The sequence below is a fragment of the Oncorhynchus mykiss genome, chromosome 29, assembly GCF_057628025.1.
Source record: "Oncorhynchus mykiss isolate SJ-2025 chromosome 29, ASM5762802v1, whole genome shotgun sequence".
Taxonomy (NCBI): domain Eukaryota; kingdom Metazoa; phylum Chordata; class Actinopteri; order Salmoniformes; family Salmonidae; genus Oncorhynchus; species Oncorhynchus mykiss.
Genome location: NC_143050.1, coordinates 13038058 through 13060000, shown reverse-complemented (window position 1 = coordinate 13060000; position 21943 = coordinate 13038058). Strand labels below are relative to the sequence as shown.

At 44.0% G+C, this 21943-nt stretch overlaps 1 protein-coding gene across 1 annotated transcript in view; it reads right to left on the bottom strand.

Moving 5' to 3' along the window:
* The window catches only part of LOC110510172 (dachshund homolog 2), a gene marked incomplete at its 3' end in the record, with an annotated part of 232295 nt that overhangs the window by 97874 nt on the left and 112478 nt on the right, over positions 1-21943 (bottom strand). The window contains exon 2 of the mRNA XM_036967523.2: positions 20349-20473. Within this exon, the coding sequence (XP_036823418.2) occupies positions 20349-20473 (125 nt within the window). The remainder of the gene's footprint in view (positions 1-20348; positions 20474-21943) is intronic.

Here is a 21943-nt window from a genome sequence, read left to right as displayed (position 1 = left end):
CGGCAGTGGGTAGTGCGTACGGCCCAGTACATCACTGGGGCCAAGCTTCCTGCCATCCAGGACGTCTATACCAGGCGGTATCAGAGGAAGGCCCTAAAAATTGTCAAAGACTCCAGCCACCCTAGTCATAGACTGTTCTCTCTGTCTGCTACCGCACAGCAAGCGGTACCGGAGCTCCAAGTCTAGGTCCAAGAGGCTTCTAAACCGCTTCTACCCCCAAGCCATAAGACTCCTGAACAGCTAATCAAATGGCGAGCCTGACTATTTTCTTTAATAACCTTGCCTACGTGTACATAATAACCTCAATTACCTCGACACTGGTGCACCTGCACATTGACTCTGTACTGGTACCCCCTGTATATAGCCTCCACATTGACACTGTAATGGTACCCCCTGTATATAGCCTCCACATTGACTCTGTACTGGTACCCCCTGTATATAGCCTCCACATTGACTCTGTACTGGTACCCCCTGTATATAGCCTCCACATTGACACTGTACTGGTACCCCCTGTATATAGCCTCCACATTGACTCTGTACTGGTACCCCCTGTATATAGCCTCCACATTGACTCTGTACTGGTACCCCCTGTATATAGCCTCCACATTGACTCTGTTCTGGTACCCCCTGTATATAGCCTCCACATTTACTCTATACTGGTACCCCCTGTATATAGCCTCCACATTGACTCTGTACTGGTACCCCTGTATATAGCCTCCACATTTACTCTATACTGGTACCCCCTGTATATAGCCTCCACGTTTACTCTGTACTGGTACCCCCTGTATATAGCCTCCACATTGACTCTGTACTGGTACCCCCTGTATATAGCCTCCACATTGACTCTGTACTGGTACCCCCTGTATATAGCCTCCACATTGACTCTGTACTGGTACCCCCTGTATATAGCCTCCACATTGACTCTGTACTGGTACCCCCTGTATATAGCCTCCACATTGACTCTGTACTGGTACCCCCTGTACATAACCTCCACATTGACTCTGTACCGTAATGCCCTGTATATAGCCTCCACATTGACTCTGTACCGTAATACCCTGTATATAGCCTCCACATTGATTCTGTACCGTAATACCCTGTATATAGCCTCCACATTGACTCTGTACTGGTACCCCCTGTATATAGCCTCCACATTGACTCTGTACTGGTACCCCCTGTATATAGCCTCCACATTGACTCTGTACCATAATACCCTGTATATAGCCTCCACATTGACTCTGTACCGTAATACCCTGTATATAGCCTCCACATTGACTCTGTACCGTAATACCCTGTATATAGCCTCCACATTGACTCTGTACTGGTACCCCCTGTATATAGCCTCCACATTGACTCTGTACCGTAATACCCTGTATATAGCCTCCACATTGACTCTGTACCGTAATACCCTGTATATAGCCTCCACATTGACTCTGTACTGGTACCCCCTGTATATAGCCTCCACATTGACTCTGTACCGTAATGCCCTGTATATAGCCTCCACATTGACTCTGTACCGTAATACCCTGTATATAGCCTCCACATTGACTCTGTACTGGTACCCCCTGTATATAGCCTCCACATTGACTCTGTACTGGTACCCCCTGTATATAGCCTCCACATTGACTCTGTACCGTAACACTCTGTATATAGCCTCCACATTGACTCTGTACTGGTACCCCTGTATATAGCCTCCACATTGACTCTGTACTGGTACCCCCTGTATATAGCCTCCACATTGACTCTGTACTGTAATGCCCTGTATATAGCCTCCACATTGACTCTGTACCGTAATGCCCTGTATATAGCCTCCACATTGACTCTGTACTGGTACCCCCTGTATATAGCCTCCACATTGACTCTGTACTGGTACCCCCTGTATATAGCCTCCACATTGACTCTGTACCGTAATGCCCTGTATATAGCCTCCACATTGACTCTGTACCGTAATGCCCTGTATATTGCCTCCACATTGACTCTGTACTGGTACCCCCTGTATATAGCCTCCACATTGACTCTGTACCGTAATGCCCTGTATATAGCCTCCACATTGACTCTGTACCGTAATGCCCTGTATATTGCCTCCACATTGACTCTGTACTGGTACCCCCTGTATATAGCCTCCACATTGACTCTGTACCGTAATACCCTGTATATAGCCTCCACATTGACTCTGTACCGTAATGCCCTGTATATTGCCTCCACATTGACTCTGTACTGGTACCTCCTGTATTTCGCCCCGCTATTGTTCTTTTCTGCTGCTCCTTAATTATTTGTTATTCTTATCTTTTACTTTTTTGGGGGGGTATTTTCTTAAAACTGCATTGTTGGTTAAGGGCTTGTACTGTCAGTAAGTATTTCACTGTAAGGTCTACTACACCTGTTGTATTCGGCGCATGTGACAAATAAAATTGGATTTGATTTGATCTTAACCGTCTACATCTACAGTTGTCTAATGGCAAAGACAGAGTGTTTTTTTTTACCACAATCATGTCATGGTTACAATTTTTAGGGACTTTCACTGTTCCATAGTTTCATGACAGTATTTTCCTGCTCAGGTCTGGGTGGGCTTCCTCTAGCTACTGTAAACTTGTTGGTCTGCACTTAGCCGAGTTCCTTTATTAATACTGTTAATAACAAGGTAGAACAAAGGTTTGTACCTCCCACCTACATCAAAGGCAGGTCTGGGCATATGGATCATTACAGACAGACCACCCAACTGTCCCAGGGGACTCCTGCTGTTTATTTCCCAGCTAGAGGAGCAACAAGACCCAACTTTATAGTTAGCCTTGAGCTCTGTGTCTGATCTGACTTCGATTGGACCGGACTCTCACCCTTTCATTCCAACTCCTTTTAACAACTGGTTCAACTGTGTCAGAAGACGAAGGAGGGGAACGCTTGTTATTTCCTATTCTCCCCAGGTCATTTCAGGGCCTCCAGGGAGGCACCTATAGGTTAAAATTCTGAGCACATGGGGTGGAAAGGGGGATGGAGAGAGAGAGAGAGAGAGAGAGAGAGAGAGATACGATTCAAACACAAAGAAAGTGGAGGAGATGTCTGCATTATTCAACACTGCTTGTTTGCTTGTACAGCAAATGCGTGCACCCCTTTCCAGGAATTCACTAATTGACTGCTAACAAACCAAAGATGTGCTGAAAAATATTTTAAAGGAAGTCATAGGAAAAAAGCAGAGGAAAAGAGATGCCTGAGGATACCCTTCTGAGGAGGGGCTAGTCTGTCCAAACGGCTCTAACGTGATTGATGAGCACAGCAGTCTCTCTCTCTCTTTTTCTCTCTTCTCACTCTTTCTGTCTCTCTCTTTTTCTCTCTTTTTCTCTCTTTTTCTCTCTTCTAACTTTCTGTCTCTCTCTTTTTCTCTCTTTTTCTCTCTTTTTCTCTCTTTTTTTCCTCTCTCTCTCTCTCTCTCTCTCTCTCTCTCTCTCTCACTCCTCTCTCTTTCTTTCTGTCTCTCTCTTTCTGTCTCACTCTTTCTCTCTTTCTCTCTTTCTCTCTTTCTCTCTCACTCTTTCTCTATCTCTCGATGTCCCACTCCTCCACTCCTAACTCTCAACTCCTCTGGCTGACTGGAGGGAGAGAGGGGAGATGGAGAGGAGCTGGGGGGGGGGGGGGGGGGTTGGGGCAGGCAGACAGACAGACAGACAGACAGACAGACAGACAGACAGACAGGCAGGCAGACAGGCAGAGGCACTACCAGTGAAAACAGGGGCTTACATTGGAGCCGAAACATTAGTGACAGGCGTACTGGCTGGGGGTTTGCTGGTCGGATTAGCTCCAATAGCCATAATAAATGAAACAAGAGGATGAAATAAAAACTATTCCAGGCTGACTGAAGGCTGGGCTTATGGGAAGTGGCAGCTCCACTGGCCCCCAGGCTCTGAGTTTTGCCACTCGATAATTTGACTGATTCACTTGAGTGGCCGGAGAGACGTTTTGGGCCTGATCTAATTCAGTAACCTGTCTGGTGATTACCCCACGGACGCACAGGCCCTGGACGGGGCGCTGGGACAAAGGAGAGGAGAGACAGGGACAAGATTAGTGAGAGGGGCTGCCCTGGCTGGCTGGTGGCCGGCACCCAGAGTCCAGAACCTGGAGCCCGGAGCCCTGAGTCCCGGAACCCAAAGTCCGGAGCCCAGAGCAGGCAGCAGCAGTACTTGTTGAGCCCAACATACACAGCCACTTAACTCCTCTCACATCACTGCTTCATGCCTCATGACTCTGTTCTGGCCTGGATTAGATAGCTCCCCCTATCTAGCCAGATGTCTCCCATAAAACAGTGAGACAGTGTGAGTGTGTATGTGTGTGTGCATCCACGTGTGTGCGTGAGTAAATGTGTGTGAGAATAAATCTGTGGGTGTTTCCACCCAGCAGAGGTCCCCGTAAACTCCAGATGAGTGGTATGATAGTGGGACGGGACAGGAACCTACTGGCTCTTCTTTAACAAAGAGAATGGGGAGGCAGGGGGGATTTTCTCCTGTGTAGAGGCAGCCCAGGAACCTGTCAGAATCACTGGAAGAGATGGGGGGGAAGAGAGGGAGGGGGGCGCACTGCTGTCTGTGCACTGCAGTTGAAGGGTAACCTTTGCTTAACCTTTCATATGTTGAAAGCACATTTCGCCACTGACTTATTAATTTGGACAGGGTCACCTTTTTTCATTTTAATTCCAGATTAGCGGCGCCAGATCTTGAACTTTGATGTGGAAGATTTGCAGATGAGGGCAACTTTCTGGGACACTGTATAAAAATTAGCGAGACTTTATTGATGTGCTATTGACATCATTTTTTATCTAAAGAGGAAAATGTCAACACTTGCTACATGGGAGTTACTAGCAGAGTAAGCACTAAAATCTCAATTTACATAATGCACTGTCAAAATGAATAATATAATGTGGTGGATGCTGTTTCTTCTGCTCTGTTCAGGCAGCGGTGCTGATGGAGCTGTGGGGCGCTGGGCTGGCTGCATAAAAGGCAGATATTGGTCCCCAAAACCACACTGCTTGCCTTCACAGAGAACCCCACTGTTGTCATTCACAGAGAACCCCACTGTTGTCATTCACAGAGAACCATACTGCTGTCCGTCACAGAGAACCCCACTGCTGTCCTTTACAGAGAACCCCACTGCTGTCCATCACAGAGAACCCCACTGCTGTCCATCACAGAGAACCCCACTGCTGTCCATCACAGAGAACCCCACTGCTGTCCTTCACAGAGAACCCCACTGCTGTCCTTCACAGAGAACCCCACTGCTGTCCATCACAGAGAACCCCACTGCTGTCCATCACAGAGAACCCCACTGCTGTCCATCACAGAGAACCCCACTGCTGTCCATCACAGAGAACCCCACTGCTGTCCATCACAGACAACCCCACTGCTGTGCATCACAGAGAACCCCACTGCTGTCCTTTACAGAGAACCCAACTGCTGACTTCACAGAGAACCCCACTGCTGACTTCACAGAGAACCCCACTGCTGTCCTTTACAGAGAACCCCACTGCTGATTTCACAGAGAACCCCACTGTTGTCATTCACAGAGAACCCCACTGTTATCCATCACAGAGAACCCCACTGTTGTCATTCACAGAGAAACCCACTGTTGTTCATCACAGATAACCCCACTGCTGACTTCACAGAGAACCCCACTGCTGTCCATCACAAAGAACCCCACTGCTGTTCTTCTCAGAGAACCCCACTGTTGTCCATCACAGAGAACCCCACTGATGTCCTTCACAGAGAACCCCACTGATGTCCTTCACACAGTGTGGTTGCCTGTAACTCAGTTGGTAGAGCATGGCTCTAGTAACGGCAGGATAGGGGGTTGCATTCCTTGGATCAACCAAACATAAAAAATGTCAAATGTATACATGCATGATTGTAAGTCAGTTTAGATAAAAGCGTCTGCTAAATGGCATATCATATCACTGCCTGGTTTCACAGAGGACTATTTTAGGAAGGTGACAAGCTTTACGCTTCACTAACTTCATATAGACAATAAAGCCATTAATATATCCCATGACATGACAAGGATGATACGTGCAAGACCTAATTAACACAAATGTATTATTCATACTGCACACCTTAGCCGTGATTACATCTGTTATTTACAAAGGAAAATAATATTCTTTAAAAAAAAGTCCCTTTCCTTAAAAGTGTAAGTGTTTTTCCATCTAAAACGAAAACGCATGCAAAGTTTGCCTTCATGCGAGCCCTTAGTAAATCGTTCTCTTCAGTGTATACTTGAGAAGGAATAACACTAAAATCATCTATATCCTCTGTGTTTGATTACAGACACTAAAATCATCAATATCCTCTGTGTTTGATTACAGACACTAAAATCATCAATATCCTCTGTGTTTGATTACAGACACTAAAATCATCTATATCCTCTGTGTTTGATTACAGACACTAAATCATCTATATCCTCTGTGTTTGATTACAGACACTAAAATCATCAATATCCTCTGTGTTTGATTACAGACACTAAAATCATCAATATCCTCTGTGTTTGATTACAGACACTAAATCATCTATATCCTCTGTGTTTGATTACAGACACTAAATCATCTATATCCTCTGTGTTTGATTACAGACACTAAATCATCTATATCCTCTGTGTTTGATTACAGACACTAAATCATCTATATCCTATGTGTTTGATTACAGACACTAAATAATCGATATCCTTTGTGTTTGATTACAGACACTAAATCATCTATATCCTCTGTGTTTGATTACAGACACTAAATCATCTATATCCTCTGTGTTTGATTACAGACGCTAAAATCATCTATATCCTCTGTGTTTGATTACAGACACTAAAATCATCTATATACTCACTGTTTGATTACAGACACTAAAATCATCTCTATCCTCTGTTTAATTACAGACAGTAAAATCATCTATATTCTTTCTGTTTGATTACAGACACTAAATTACATTGATTACAGACACTAAAATCATCTATATCATCTATATCCTCTGTGTTTGATTACAGACACTAAAATCATCTACAGTGCCTTGCGAAAGTATTCGGCCCCCTTGAACTTTGCGACCTTTTGCCACATTTCAGGCTTCAAACAAAAAGATATGTGAAGAATCAACAACAAGTGGGACACAATCATGAAGTGGAACGACATTTATCAAATAAAAAAACTGTAAAATTGGGCGTGCAAAATTATTCAGCCCCTTTACTTTCAGTGCAGCAAACTCTCTCCAGAAGTTCAGTGAGGATCTCTGAATGATCCAATGTTGACATAAATGACTAATGATGATAAATACAATCCACCTGTGTGTAATCAAGTCTCCGTATAAATGCACCTGCACTGTGATAGTCTCAGAGGTCCGTTAAAAGCGCAGAGAGCATCATGAAGAACAAGGAACACACCAGGCAGGTCCAAGTTACTGTTGTGAAGAAGTTTAAAGCCGGATTTGGATACAAAAAGATTTACCAAGCTTTAAACATCCCAAGGAGCACTGTGCAAGCGATAATATTAAAATGGAAGGAGTATCAGACCACTGCAAATCTACCAAGACCTGGCCGTCCCTCTAAACTTTCAGCTCATACAAGGAGAAGACTGATCAGAGATGCAGCCAAGAGGCCTATGATCACTCTGGATGAACTGCAGAGATCTACAGCTGAGGTGGGAGACTCTGTCCATAGTACAACAACCAGTCGTATATTGCACAAATCTGGCCTTTATGGAAGAGTGGCAAGAAGAAAGCCATTTCTTAAAGATATCCATAAAAAGTGTAGTTTCAAGTTTGCCACAAGCCACCTGGGAGACACACCAAACATGTGGAAGAAGGTGCTCTGGTCAGATGAAACCAAAATTGAAGTTTTGGCAACAATGCAAAACGTTATGTTTGGCGTAAAAGCAACACAGCTCATCACCCTGAACACACCATCCCCACTGTCAAACATGGTGGTGGCAGCATTATGGTTTGGGCCTGCTTTTCTTCAGCAGGGACAGGAAGATGGATGGAGCCAAATACAGGACCATTCTGGAAGAAAACCTGATGGAGTCTGCAAAAGACCTGAGACTGGGACGGAGATTTGTCTTCCAACAAGACAATGATCCAAAACATAAAGCAAAATCTACAATGGAATGGTTCAAAAATAAACATATCCAGGTGTTAGAATGGCCAAGTCAAAGTCCAGACCTGAATCCAATCGAGAATCTGTGGAAAGAACTGAAAACTGCTGTTCACAAATGCTCTCCATCCAACCTCACTGAGCTCGAGATGTTTTGCAAGGAGGAATGGGAAAACATTTCAGTCTCTCGATGTGCAAAACTGATAGAGACATACCCCAAGCGACTTACAGCTGTAATCGCAGCAAAAGGTGGCGCTACAAAGTATTAACTTAAGGGGGCTGAATAATTTTGCACTCCCAATTTTTCAGTTTTTGATTTGTTAAAAAAGTTTGAAATATCCAATAAATGTCGTTCCACTTCATGATTGTGTCCCACTTGTTGTTGATTCTTCACAAAAAAATACAGTTTTATATCTTTATGTTTGAAGCCTGAAATGTGGCAAAAGGTCGCAAAGTTCAAGGGGGCCGAATACTTTCGCAAGGCACTGTATATCCTTACAGACATTCATTCTGTCATTGCTGAGAATAACACTACCTTCACCAAGATTACTGAGAAGTGATCTCACCCCAGGGTGACCACAGGAGCTGTGTCATTATGGAGAGGAGAGAAGGGCACAGATGAGGACAGCTAATCCTACCAGACCAACACAACACAGAGATTACTGTACAGTAGGATAGGAGATTATAGAATGGGGAGTAGCCTTCATACAGACAGTATGTAGCTTGCAGCGACCGCACACAAACTCACACAAACACACACACACACACACACACACACACAGACACACACACACACACACACACACAAACACACACACACACACGCGCACACACAAAGTCCCGAACGTTAGTCACTGACTTCAAACTGTCACTCATCTGCCGTCTCCTAATTAAGTGTCTAATTAGAGAGCTAATTCTGGCGACTGCAGCCACGTTAAAGAGCGACAATAAAGAGGACATGTTGGCTACAGCACACACACACACACACACTCGCACACGCACACACACACACACACACTCGCACACGCACACACTCGCACACGCACACACACACACACGCGCACACGTGCACACGCACACACGCACGCACGCACGCACACACACACACACGACAGCACCAGGTGGTGGACTTCTCTGTATGATTGAAATCAAGGAATAAAGTTTGAGTGACAGCCTAATGAAGTGAATTACTCCTCACTACAGTGGGAGGTTCTCTACTATAGAGACGATGTAACCTCAACTTCTATAGTGGCCAGGCCTCCTGGACTGTATCGTTGACCACTTCCTCCAGGGGGGTAAGGGTAGCTTCTATAGTGGCCAGGCCTCCTGGACTGTATCGTTGACCACTTCCTCCAGGGAGGTAAGGGTAGCTTCTATAGTGGCCAGGCCTCCTGGACTGTATCGTTGACCACTTCCTCCAGGGGGGTAAGGGTAGCTTGTGGTTGACACACATCATACCTAGAATGTGACACATTGGCTGGGTGAACAGGGGGACACTGTCATGTTGCTGTCTGAGGGCGGGGTCGGGCCATGTTGATGTCTGAGAGGTGTGGTTGGGCCATGGTGCTGTCTGAGAGGTGGGGTCTTGCCATGTTGCTGTCTGAGGGGTGGGGTCGGGCCATGTTGCTGTCTGAGGGGTGGGGTCGGGCCATGTTGCTGTCTGAGGGGTGGGGTCGGGCCAGGTTGCTGTCTGAGGGCGGGGTCTGGCTATGGTGCTGTCTGAGAGGTGGGGTCTTGCCATGTTGCTGTCTGAGAGGTGGGGTCGGGCCATGTTGCTGTCTGAGGGCGGGGTCGGGCCATGTTGCTGTCTGAGAGGTGGGGTCAGGCCATGGTGCTGTCTGAGAGGTGGGGTCTTGCCATGTTGCTGTCTGAGGGGTGGGGTCGGGCCATGTTGCTGTCTGAGGGGTGGGGTCGGGCCATGTTGCTGTCTGAGGGCGGGGTCGGGCCAGGTTGCTGTCTGAGGGGTGGGGTCGGGCCAGGTTGCTGTCTGAGGGGTGGGGTCGGGCCAGGGTTTTGTCTGAGGGGTGGGGTCGGGCCAGGGTTTTGTCTGAGGGCGGGGTCGGGTCATGTTGCTGTCTGAGGGGTGGGTTTGGGCCAGGGGTAACCTTGTAGGGTGTTCAGTATCTACCACCTCAGGAGGTGTGTTTAAATGTCACGATGAGAAGTGATGTGCATAACATAGGCTCATTAGGAACTAGTCATCTGCACCACGGGACAATCCACCATTCCCGGAGAGGAAAAGGAAACAGCGATCTGCGTGTGTTCTCCTTCCTGTCCACTTGTCTCTGCTTTGCAGATCAATAGGAAAAATCAAGGTCGGGCATAAACGATCCAAGAGAAGCGCTGATTCCTACCTTTAGAAGAAGGATACAAATAAGAGCTTAGTGATTAGCTCTGCGTTGCGTGCAGCGTTTCTCCCCGTACCACTGGGCTCTCTGTCTCTGGGCTCTCTGTCTCTGATTATTACTTTGTTGTTTTTACAGTCTTGTCCTTATTAACCGAGCCCATGCTGATCATTCCCGAGAGCCAGATTGCTGGAAATACAAATGAAAAGCCCCCTCTCCTTCTCCACAGATCCTTCATTAAATACGGATTGGGGGCCACCCACCTACGCCGAAGCCTGGACTTTAATTCTGCTCTGTGCGTTGGCGAGCGTGAGTCTCACGGCCCCAACTCTTTATCAGAGGGATTTACAGACCATCAGTCTGGCCCTATCCCTCTCGCTCTCGCTCTCTCTCTCTCCATCAATCCCTCTCTCTCTCCCTATATCCCCCTCCCCCTCTCTCCTTCTCTCTCTCTCTTTTTGTGTGTGTAAGGCCTGTGTTAGCATGTGCGAAGGCTAGCCCATATGTCACTAAACAGATCCCCAGACTTTAACCCCTTCAGATGACTGAATGGAGCGAGGGACTGCCGAGCCGAGCCGACACACAGAAATGGGAAACATCGCCAAGACTGACACAGAATCAGCTGATACAGCAGGATTGAGGAGAGGTCATAGAGCAATACCACCTTTCCAGGACTATGGGAGAAGTCAGAGAGCAATACCACTGATTCAGGACTATGGGAGAAGTCAGAGAGCAATACCACTGGTCCAGGATTATGGGAGAAGTCAAAGGGCAAGACCACTGGTCCAGGATGTCAGGAGAGGTCAGAGGGCAATACCACTGATTCAGGACTATGGGAGAAGTCAGAGAGCAATACCACTGGTCCAGGACTATGGGAGAAGTCAGAGGGCAAGACCACTGGTCCAGGACTATGGGAGAAGTCAGAGGGCAAGACCACTGGTCCAGGATGTCAGGAGAGGTCAGAGGGCAATACCACTGGTCCAGGACGTCAGGAGAGGTCAGAGAGCAATACCCCTGGTCCAGGATGTCAGGAGAGGTCAGAGGGCAATGCCACTGATTCAGGACTATGAGAGAAGTCAGAGAGCAATACCACTGGTCCAGGACTATGGGAGAAGTCAGAGGGCAAGACCACTGGTCCAGGACTATGGGAGAAGTCAGAGAGCAATACCACTGGTCCAGGACGTCAGGAGAGGTCAGAGAGCAATACCCCTGGTCCAGGATGTCAGGAGAGGTCAGAGGGCAATGCCACTGATTCAGGACTATGAGAGAAGTCAGAGAGCAATACCACTGGTCCAGGACTATGGGAGAAGTCAGAGGGCAATACCACTGGTCCAGGATGTCAGGAGAGGTCAGAGAGCAATACCACTGGTCCAGAACTATGGGAGAAGTCAGAGAGCAATACCACTGGTCCAGGATGTCAGGAGAAGGTTAGCTTTACCATTTACAGTAAGGAGACTATATTGTAATGGGGTCACGTGTCTTAACCAGGTTAAAGTGACCCAATGCTGTAAGACAACAGCACAACATTGCGCTTCCAGAGAAACATTGCCAATCCAAGATGGCGTAGCAGTCAGACGTCTTTGTCTTGTCTCGTCCCGTGTGTAGATATCTTTTTAATATTTTTAATATTTTTCCTAAACCTCAACTTACAATACTCTCCTGCAACCCGCCTCACCCAATGTGTTGTGGATCTGATTTTTTTTCCTAAAGTATTTCTAGTTACCTCCGAACTGCAATACCTCAACTGAAGCTAGCTAGCTAACTAGCTACCAGCTATCAGTCAGCTAACCACTGCTATCGGTCATCAGCTAACCTTTAGCTCAGAAAGCTCTCGCCAGTTCGTACAACGCGTTTCAAACCAGAGCATACCGGACCTATTTTTCTCTCCATATCCCCGAATTCCTACCACAAACTATTTTCATCTGGATCATCACAGCTAGCTAATGCATACCAGGTTGACTACTCCTGGCTAACGTTTCCAACTAGCCTAGCCCACGCTAGACCCATCTCCCGGCTCACTCCTGGGCTATGGGGCACGGAACCCCACCGATCCTCTATGACTGGAATACCGACATAATCTGCCCGAGGATTCCAACAGGCCCCTCAGGCGCAATGTCCGCTGAAGGCCCATTCTGCTAACCTGCTAGGCCTGCTAGCTACCTAGAGCTACTTGGAACCCTACTAATTCCACGACTGGTTTATCAACGTCACCGCACGAAGAGGCAAAAACAGACTTACCCACATCATGACGTCCCCCATAGGCTAACTTGCTAGCCCCGGTCTGCTAACTGCTAGCTTGCATGCCCCGGGATGCTAACTGCTAGCCCCTACTAACTGCTTGCTTGCTAACCCGGTCTGCTAACTGCTAGCTTGTTTAGCCCTGGCCAACAAACTGTTAGCATGTTAGCATCGGCCTGCTAACTGTCTGAATAGCCATGTCCCCAGTCAGCCCAACCACTCACTGGACCCATATGTTCACTTGGCTACGCATGCCTCTCTCTAATATCAATATGCCTCGTCCATTATTGTCCTGGTTAGTGATTGCTGTCTTATTTCATTGTAGAGCCTCTAGCCCTGCTCAATATGCCTGAACCAACCATGTTGTACCACCTCCTACATATGTGATGACATCACTTGGTTTAAATGTCTCTAGAGACGAAATCTCTCTCATCATTACTCAATGCCTAGGTTTACCTCCAATGTACTCACATCCCACCTTACCTTTGTCTGCACACTATGCCTTGAATCTATGCTATCGTGCCCAGAAACCTGCTCCTTTTACTCTCTGTTCCGAACGTGCTAGATGGCCAGTTCGTATAGCATTTAGCCGTACCCTTATCCTACTTCTCCTCTGTTCCTCTGGTGATGTGGAGGTTAATCCAGGTCCTGCAGTGCCTAGATCCACTCCCACTCCCCAGGTGCTCTTTGTTGACTTCTGTAACCGTAAAAGCCTTGGTTTCATGCATGTTAAAATTAGAAGCCTACTCCCTAAGTTTGTTATATTCACTGCTTTAGCATACTCTGCCAACCCGGATGTCATAGCCATGTCTGAAACCTGGCTTAGGAAAACCACCAAAAACCCTGAAATCTCCATTGCTAACTATAACATTTTCTGCCAAGATAGAACTGCAAAAGGGGGCGGTGTTGCAATCTACTGCAAAGATAGTCTGTGGAGTTCTGTATTACTATCCAAATCTGTACCCAAACAAATCGAGCTTCCACTTCTAAAAATTCACCTTTCCAGAAACAATTCACCTTTCTCTGAGAAATTCACCTTTCTCACTGTTGCCGCTTGCTTTAGACCTCCCTCTGCCCCCAGCTGTGCCCTTGATACTATATGTGTATTGATTGCCCCCCCATCTATTTTTTGAGCTCGTGCTACTAGGTGACCTAAACTGGGACATGCTTAACACCCCGGCCATCCTACAATCCAAGCTTGATGCCCTCAATCTCACACAAATTATCAATGAACCTACTAGGTACAACTCCAAATCTGTAAACACGGGCACCCTCATAGATGACATCCTAACTAACTCGCCCTCCAAATACACCTCTGCTGTTTTCAATCAAGATCTCAGCGATCACTGCCTCATTGTCTGCATCCGTAATGGGTCTGCGATCAAACGACCACCCCTCACACTGTCAAACGCTCCCTAAAACACTTCTGTGAGCAGGCTTTTCTAATCGACCTGGCCGGGATATCCTGGAATGACATTGACCTCATCCCGTCAGTAGATGATGCCTGGATATTCTTTAAAAGTGCCTTCCTCACCATCTTAAATAAGCATTCCCCATTCAAAAAATTTTAGAACTAGGAATAGATATAGTCCTTGGTTCACTCCAGACCTGTCTGCCCTTGACCAGCTCAAAAACATCCTGTGGAGTTCTGCATTAGCATCAAATAGCCCCCGTGATATGCAACTTTTCAGGGAAGTTTGGAACAAATATACACAGGCAGTTAGGAAAGCTAAGGCTAGCTTTTTCAAACCGAAATTTGCATCCTGTAGTACTAACTCCAAAACGTTCTGGGACACTGTAAAGTCCATGGAGAATAAGCGCACCTCCTCCCAGCTGCCCACTGCTCTGAGGCTAGGAAACACTGTCACCACCGATAAATCCACTATATTTTAAGAATTTCAATAAGCATTTCTCTACGGCTGGCAATGTTTTCGACCTGGCTACCCCGGTCTGCCTGGCACCCTCCACAGCAATCCGCCAAAGCCCCCACCATTTCTCTTTCACCCAAATCCAGACAGCTGATGTTCTGAAAGAGCTGCAAAATCTGGACCCCTACAAATCAGCCGGGCTAGACAATCTGGACCCTTTCTTTCTAAAAATTATCTGCTGAAATTGTTGCTTCTGGCCCCTCTTTCGACACTGTGTTAACTAACCTCCAGACGAGCTTCAATGCCATACAACTCTCCTTCCGTGGCCTCCAACTGCTCTTAAATGCAAGTAAAACTAAATGCATGCTATTCAACAGATCACTGCCTGCACCTGCTCGCCCATCCAGCATCACTACACTGGACGGCTCTGACTTAGAATACTTGGACAACTACAAATACCTAGGTGTCTGGTTAGACTGTAAACTCTCTTTCCAGACTCACATTAAGCATCTCCAAATCAAAATTAAATCCTGAATCGGCTTCCTATATCGCAACAAAGCATCCTTCACTCATGCTGCCAAAGAAACCCTCGTAAAACTGACCATCCTACCGATCCTCAACTTCGGTGATGTCATCTATAAAATAGCCTCCAACACACACTACCCACCATTGCGACCTGTACTCTCTTTTTGGTTGGCCCTCGCTTCATACTCGTCGCCAAACCCACTGGCTACAGGTTATCTACAAGTCTCTGCTAGGTAAAGCCCCACCTCATCTCAGCTCACTGGTCACCATAGCAGCACCCACTTGTAGCACGCACTCCAGCAGGTATATCTCACTGGTCACCCCCAAAGCCAATTCCTCCTTTGGTCATCTTTCCTTCCAGTTCTCTGCTGCCAATGACTGGAACAAACTGCAAAAATCTCTGAAGCTGGAGACTCATATCTCCCTCACTAGCTTTAAGCGCCAGCTGTCAGAGCAGCTCACACATCACTGCACGTGTACATAGCCCATCTGTAAACAGCCCATCTATCTACCTACCTCATCCCCATACTGTATTTATTTATTTATCTTGCACCTTTGCACCCCAGTATCTCTACTTGCACATTCATCTTCTGCACATCTACCATCCCAGAGTATAATTGCTATGTTGTAATTACTTCGCCACCATGGCCTATTTATTGCCTTAACTCCCTTATCTTACCTCATTTGCACTCACTGTACTTTTTGTTTTCTTTTGTTCTACAGTATTATTGACTATGTTTTGTTTATTCCATGTGTAACTCTGTGTTGTTGTATGTGTCGAACTGCTATGCTTTATCTTGGCCAGGTTGCAGTAGCAAATGAGAACTTGTTCTCAACATGCCTACCTGGTTAAATTAAGGTGAAATAAATTTAATTAAATAAACATGTGGCGTGATACATTGAGTATACAAAACATTAACAACACCTGCTCTTTTGATTGCATAGACTGACCAGTTGAATCCAGGTGAAAGCTACAAACCCTTATTGATATCACTTGTTAAATCCACCAATCAGTGTAGATGAAGGGGAGGAGACAGGTTAAAGAAGGATTTTTAAGCATTGAGACAACTGAGACATTGATTGTGTATGTGTGCCATTCAGAGGGTGATTGAAGTGCCTTTGAACAGGGTATGGTATTAGGTGCCAGGCGCACCAGTTTGTGTCAAGAACTGCAGCGCTGCTGGGCTTTTCACGCTCAACAGTTTCTGTGTGTATTAAGAATGGTCCAACACCCAAAGGACATCCAGCCAACTTGACACAAATGTGGGAGGCATTGGAGTCAACACGGGCCAGCATCCCTGTGGAACACTTTCGACACCTTGTGGAGTCCATGCCCCAACGAATTGATGCTGTCAAAAGGGGGTTCAACTCAATATTAGGAAGGTGTTCTTAATGTTTTGTAAACTCAGTGTAGAGAAAGGTGGCGATCCAAAACAGTAGCTAAATACTACTTGTCAGTGTGAGGCCAATGGATGAGGAGAGGGGACGGACGGACAGACGGACGGGGGGTTAAACAGATGGAGAACAAGTCCCCAGTGGGACATGTCATTCATCAAAGTCACCAGGAAGGGCTGAGTTTGTTTTCAGCCACAGACAGAGAGAGAGAGAGAGAGAGAGAGAGAGAGAGAGAGAGAGAGAGAGAGAGAGAGAGAGAGAGAGAGAGAGAGAGAGAGAGAGAGAGAGAGAGAGAGAGAGAGAGAGAGAGAGAGAGAGAGAGAGAGGGAGAGAGAGGGGGGGGCAGTTTCATGACTGCCTTCAGGAGGACGTTGACAGGGGAGAAAATATGGATTTAAACTGAACACCTTTGTCAGATGTGGACCATACACACACACACACACTTCATCTATCTATCTCTCAATCTCCCCCTGACCAGGGTTGCTTCTGTGTCCAGTACTATAGTCAGTAACGGCAGGCATGTTGTACATGATGACTGTACTGTGGTGTGAGGATGGAATCCTGAAGCCTGTTGTTGGAGCTCCTCCTCTCCTCTCTCTGGAGTGCCAGGGGCTTATGATGTTTCTGTCAACAGCATTCCAGGAAACCAAACGCTCCAACAAAGCTCACAACATGTTAGTTTTGCTCTTGCTCAACTCAATACTCCTACTCCCTCCATGGAGGGGGGGGTAAAGCTTACTCATTTGTACAGACAATTCCCAAATGACATGATAACGACAACACAAATGGTTGCTAATAACTGAATGACAACTCCGATACAAATCTGCTATTTGACGTCTGCCCTAAGATGTGTCCCACTGAAATAGGAACATTGTTACTTCAGACTACAGTGGTATTATTTCACGTACAAGTACAACTACTACTGCTACTATGACTAGATTACTGGTTGGTAAATTCAAAATATATTCATCAATATGTAGTAGACATTAACTTTTGCAGGGTCTCTAATCCATTCAGGATGTATGACGTGATATTATTTCTTTAAGGTTTCAAAATAAACATATCTTAATAAACATATCTAAATATACATATATATACATATACATTTCTAAATAAACATATCTAAATATACATATATACATATCCAAATAAACATATCTAAATAAACATATATATACATATATATACATATCTAAATAAACATATATATACATATATATACATATCTAAATAAACATATCTTAATAAACATATCTAAATATACATATATATACATATCTAAATAAACATATCTAAATAAACATATCTTAATAAACATATCTAAATATACATATATATACATATCTAAATAAACATATATACATATCTAAATAAACATATCTAAATAAACATATCTAAATAAACATATCTAAATAAACATATCTAAATAAACATATCTTAATAAACATATCTAAATAAACATATCTAAATAAACATATCTAAATATACATATATATACATATCTAAATAAACATATATACATATCTAAATAAACATATCTAAATATACATATATACATATCTAAATAAACATATATACATATCTAAATAAACATATCTAAATAAACATATTTAAATAAACATATCTAAATAAACATATATACATATCTAAATAAACATATATACATATCTAAATAAACATATCTAAATAAACATATCTAAATAAACATATCTAAATAAACATATATACATATCTAAATAAACATATCTAAATATACATATATACATATCTAAATAAACATATATACATATCTAAATAAACATATCTAAATAAACATATCTAAATATACATATATACATATCTAAATAAACATATCTAAATAAACATATCTTAATAAACATATCTAAATATACATATATATACATATCTAAATAAACATATCTAAATAAACATATCTAAATATACATATATACATATCTAAATAAACATATATACATATCTAAATAAACATATCTAAATAAACATATCAAAATAAACATATCTAAATAAACATATCTAAATAAACATATCTAAATAAACATATCTTAATAAACATATCTAAATAAACATATATACATATCTAAATAAACATATATACATATCTAAATAAACATATCTAAATAAACATATCTAAATATACATATATACATATCTAAATAAACATATATACATATCTAAATAAACATATCTAAATATACATATATACATATCTAAATAAACATATATACATATCTAAATAAACATATCTAAATATACATATATACATATCTAAATAAACATATATACATATCTAAATAAACATATCTAAATAAACATATCTAAATATACATATATACATATCTAAATAAACATATCTAAATAAACATATCTAAATATACATATCTAAATATGTTGTTTGCTTATAGGAATGAGCAGTGATATTTAAGAGATCAGCAAGTTGCCCCATTACCTTAATTCAAAGGCTTTTCAGAAATAATATACCTCTAGCTGTATTAACAAAACCTGTGGAAACGAAAACAAAACATGCATTTTGCAACTACAACACTGCTTGGCCATTAAAGGTCAAAATAATAATATCAAAATAATTAAAGGTTGTACTTAATTATCTCATTAAACTACATGTTCATATTGAAAAGATAAGACTACTTGTCTACTAGTATCTAATTGAGTCGAGTCATCTGACAGACAGGCAGACAACAACTCTACTGCCTGAGTTGAGTTTTACACTGATAGACCGAGACGATACCAAATGTAAATGATTTTCATGTGCATTTTAAAGAAGGCCCACCAGCCACTGCAGGGGAGGAGAATAATAACAGTAATCTTAAATCAATCACTAGCATGGCTAACTGACTGCTCAGACTACTCGTCTGCACAGATCAATATCCTTGCTGGCCATCGTGAGGACTAAACCGCCACCATCAGCAATTTAGAGAAAAAATGTCAAAAGTTCTTAACAAGACAGAACCTGTAGTTTGCTGTAGGTACACTTTCCAATAGACACATGCAAACACAGCATAGAGACAGGCATTGTGTTTATGCAACAACGTTAGCTTTATCAAATAGATTCCATCATATTGCAATTATATTAAGAGGAGAAAGGAGAAGGAAAGGCCTACAGCAACAACGGAGATAGAGACTGGAAAGGGAATAGGAGAGAGAGAGAGAGAGAGAGAGATTGAGAGAAAAGGAAAGAGAGAGAGAGAGAGAAGGAAGGAAAGAGAAAGAGAGAGAGCGAGAGAGAAGGAAAGAGAGAGAGAAAAGGAAAGAGTGAGTGAGAGAGAGAGAGAGAGAGCGCGAGAGAGAGAGAGAGAGAGAGAGGAAGTAAGGAAGGAAGGAAGGAAGGAAGGAAGGAAGGAAGGAAGGAAGGAAGGAAAGAAAGAAGGAAGGAGGGAAGGAAAGAGAGAGAGAGAGAGAGAAGGAAAGAGAGAGCGAGAGAGCGAGAGAGCAAATGCATGTGTGAGAAAAGGCTACAGAAATCCAATAGTGTAACCTCTGTGTGAGCAGCAGTAGTGACCAGTGAAGGACAGAGGAGGAAATCAATAAGAGCTGATTTGCAGAAGCAGGGGGTGGAGATGAGAGAAGGGGAGAAAGAAGGGCGCCTGGAAATAGAGACAGGGACCTCAAGGGAAAAGATAACAGAATCGCTTTCATCAAAATGTGATAAATCCAAGTCTCTTGGATAGGACACCTGATGGCTCTCTATTTTTTTTATCAAACAAAATACATCATTAAAATACATAATTAATGGGAGGTAGAGGTTAGACTGGTAGAGGGTAAATTTGTTTTTTCTTATTGGGACTGATGGTTGTGTGCATGTTTAGAGTGGCTGCACATTGGATGAGAGAGATCTTACCTCCGGGCGACATGGATGAGAGGAGGCCGGGAGACAGTAGGCCATGGACACTGTGGGGAAGAAGCCTGGAGCTTTCCTGCATCGCTACCCCCAGGGAACGCTTGGGTGGTCGGCCAGGCCTGGAGCTGCAGAGAGAGGGAGAGAAGGAGGAGAGGGAGAGAGAAAGTGAGAGAGAGAGATCACCGTGAATACACAGAAAATGATTTACTATTTAAAAACATTTTACTTAGACCACATTGGCTCACAGTGTAAGAGGCCATTGATTGATACATTTACAATGGTTGATTTTACATTTCTCTACATACGTAGCAAGCGTAATATGAAAATTGTATCACATTCTCTATCATTTTAATTGACAACAACAGACACTAAGAGATGGAAATGATACGTTAATGACAATACTTTCCTCCTGGCTACCCCAACCTCGGCCAACAGCTCCGCACCCCCCGCAGCTACTCGCCCAAGCCTCCCCAGTTCCTCCTTCACCCAAATCCAGATAGCAGATGTTCTGAAAGAGCTGCAAAACCTGGACCCTTAAAAATCAGCTGGGATAGACAATCTGGACACTAACTTTTTAAAATTATACGCCGCCATTATTGCAACCCCTATTACCAGTCTGTTCAACCTCTCTTTCATATCGTTCGAGATCCCTAAAGATTGTAAAGCTGCCGCGGTCATCCCCCCTGTTACAGACCTATATCATTCCTGCCCTGACTTTTTAAAGTCTTCGAAAGCCAAGTTAATAAACAGATCACTGACCATTTCAAATTCCACCGTACCTTCTCCGCTATGCAATCCGGTTTCCGAGCTGGTCACAGGTGCACCTCAGCCACGCTCAAGGTCCTAAATGATATCATAACCGCATCGATAAAAGACAATACTGTGCCGCCGTGTTCATCGACCTGGCCAAGGCTTTCGACTCTGTCAATCACCGTATCCTTATCAGCAGACTCAAAAGCCTTGGTTTCTCAAATGATTGCCTCGCCTGGTTCACCAACTACTTCTCAGACAGAGTTCAGTGTGTCAAATCGGAGGGCCTGTTGTCCGGACCTCTGGCAGTCTCTATGGGGGTACCAGAGGGTTCAATTCTCGGGCTGACTATTTTCTCTGTATATATCAACGATGTCGCTCTTGCTGCGGGTGATTCCCTGATCCACCTCTACGCAGATGACACCATTCTGTAAACATCTGGCCCTTCTTTGGACACTGTGTTAACTAACCTCCAAACGAGCTTCAATGCCATACAACACTCCTTCCGTGGCCTTAAACTGCTCTTAAATGCTAGTAAAACCAAATGCATGCTTTTCAACCGTTCGCTGCCCGCACCCACCCGCCCGACTAGCATCACTACTCTGGACGGTTCTGACTTAGAATACGTGGACAACTACAAATACCTAGGTGTCTGGCTAGACTGTAAACTCTCCTTCCAAACTCATATTCACCTTTTACGACTAGGGGGCGATATTTACATTTTTGGATGAAAAACGTTCCCGTTTTAAACAAGATATTTTGTCACGAAAAGATGCTCGACTATGCATATAATTGACGGCTTTGGATAGAAAACACTCTGACGTTTCCAAAACTGCAAAGATATT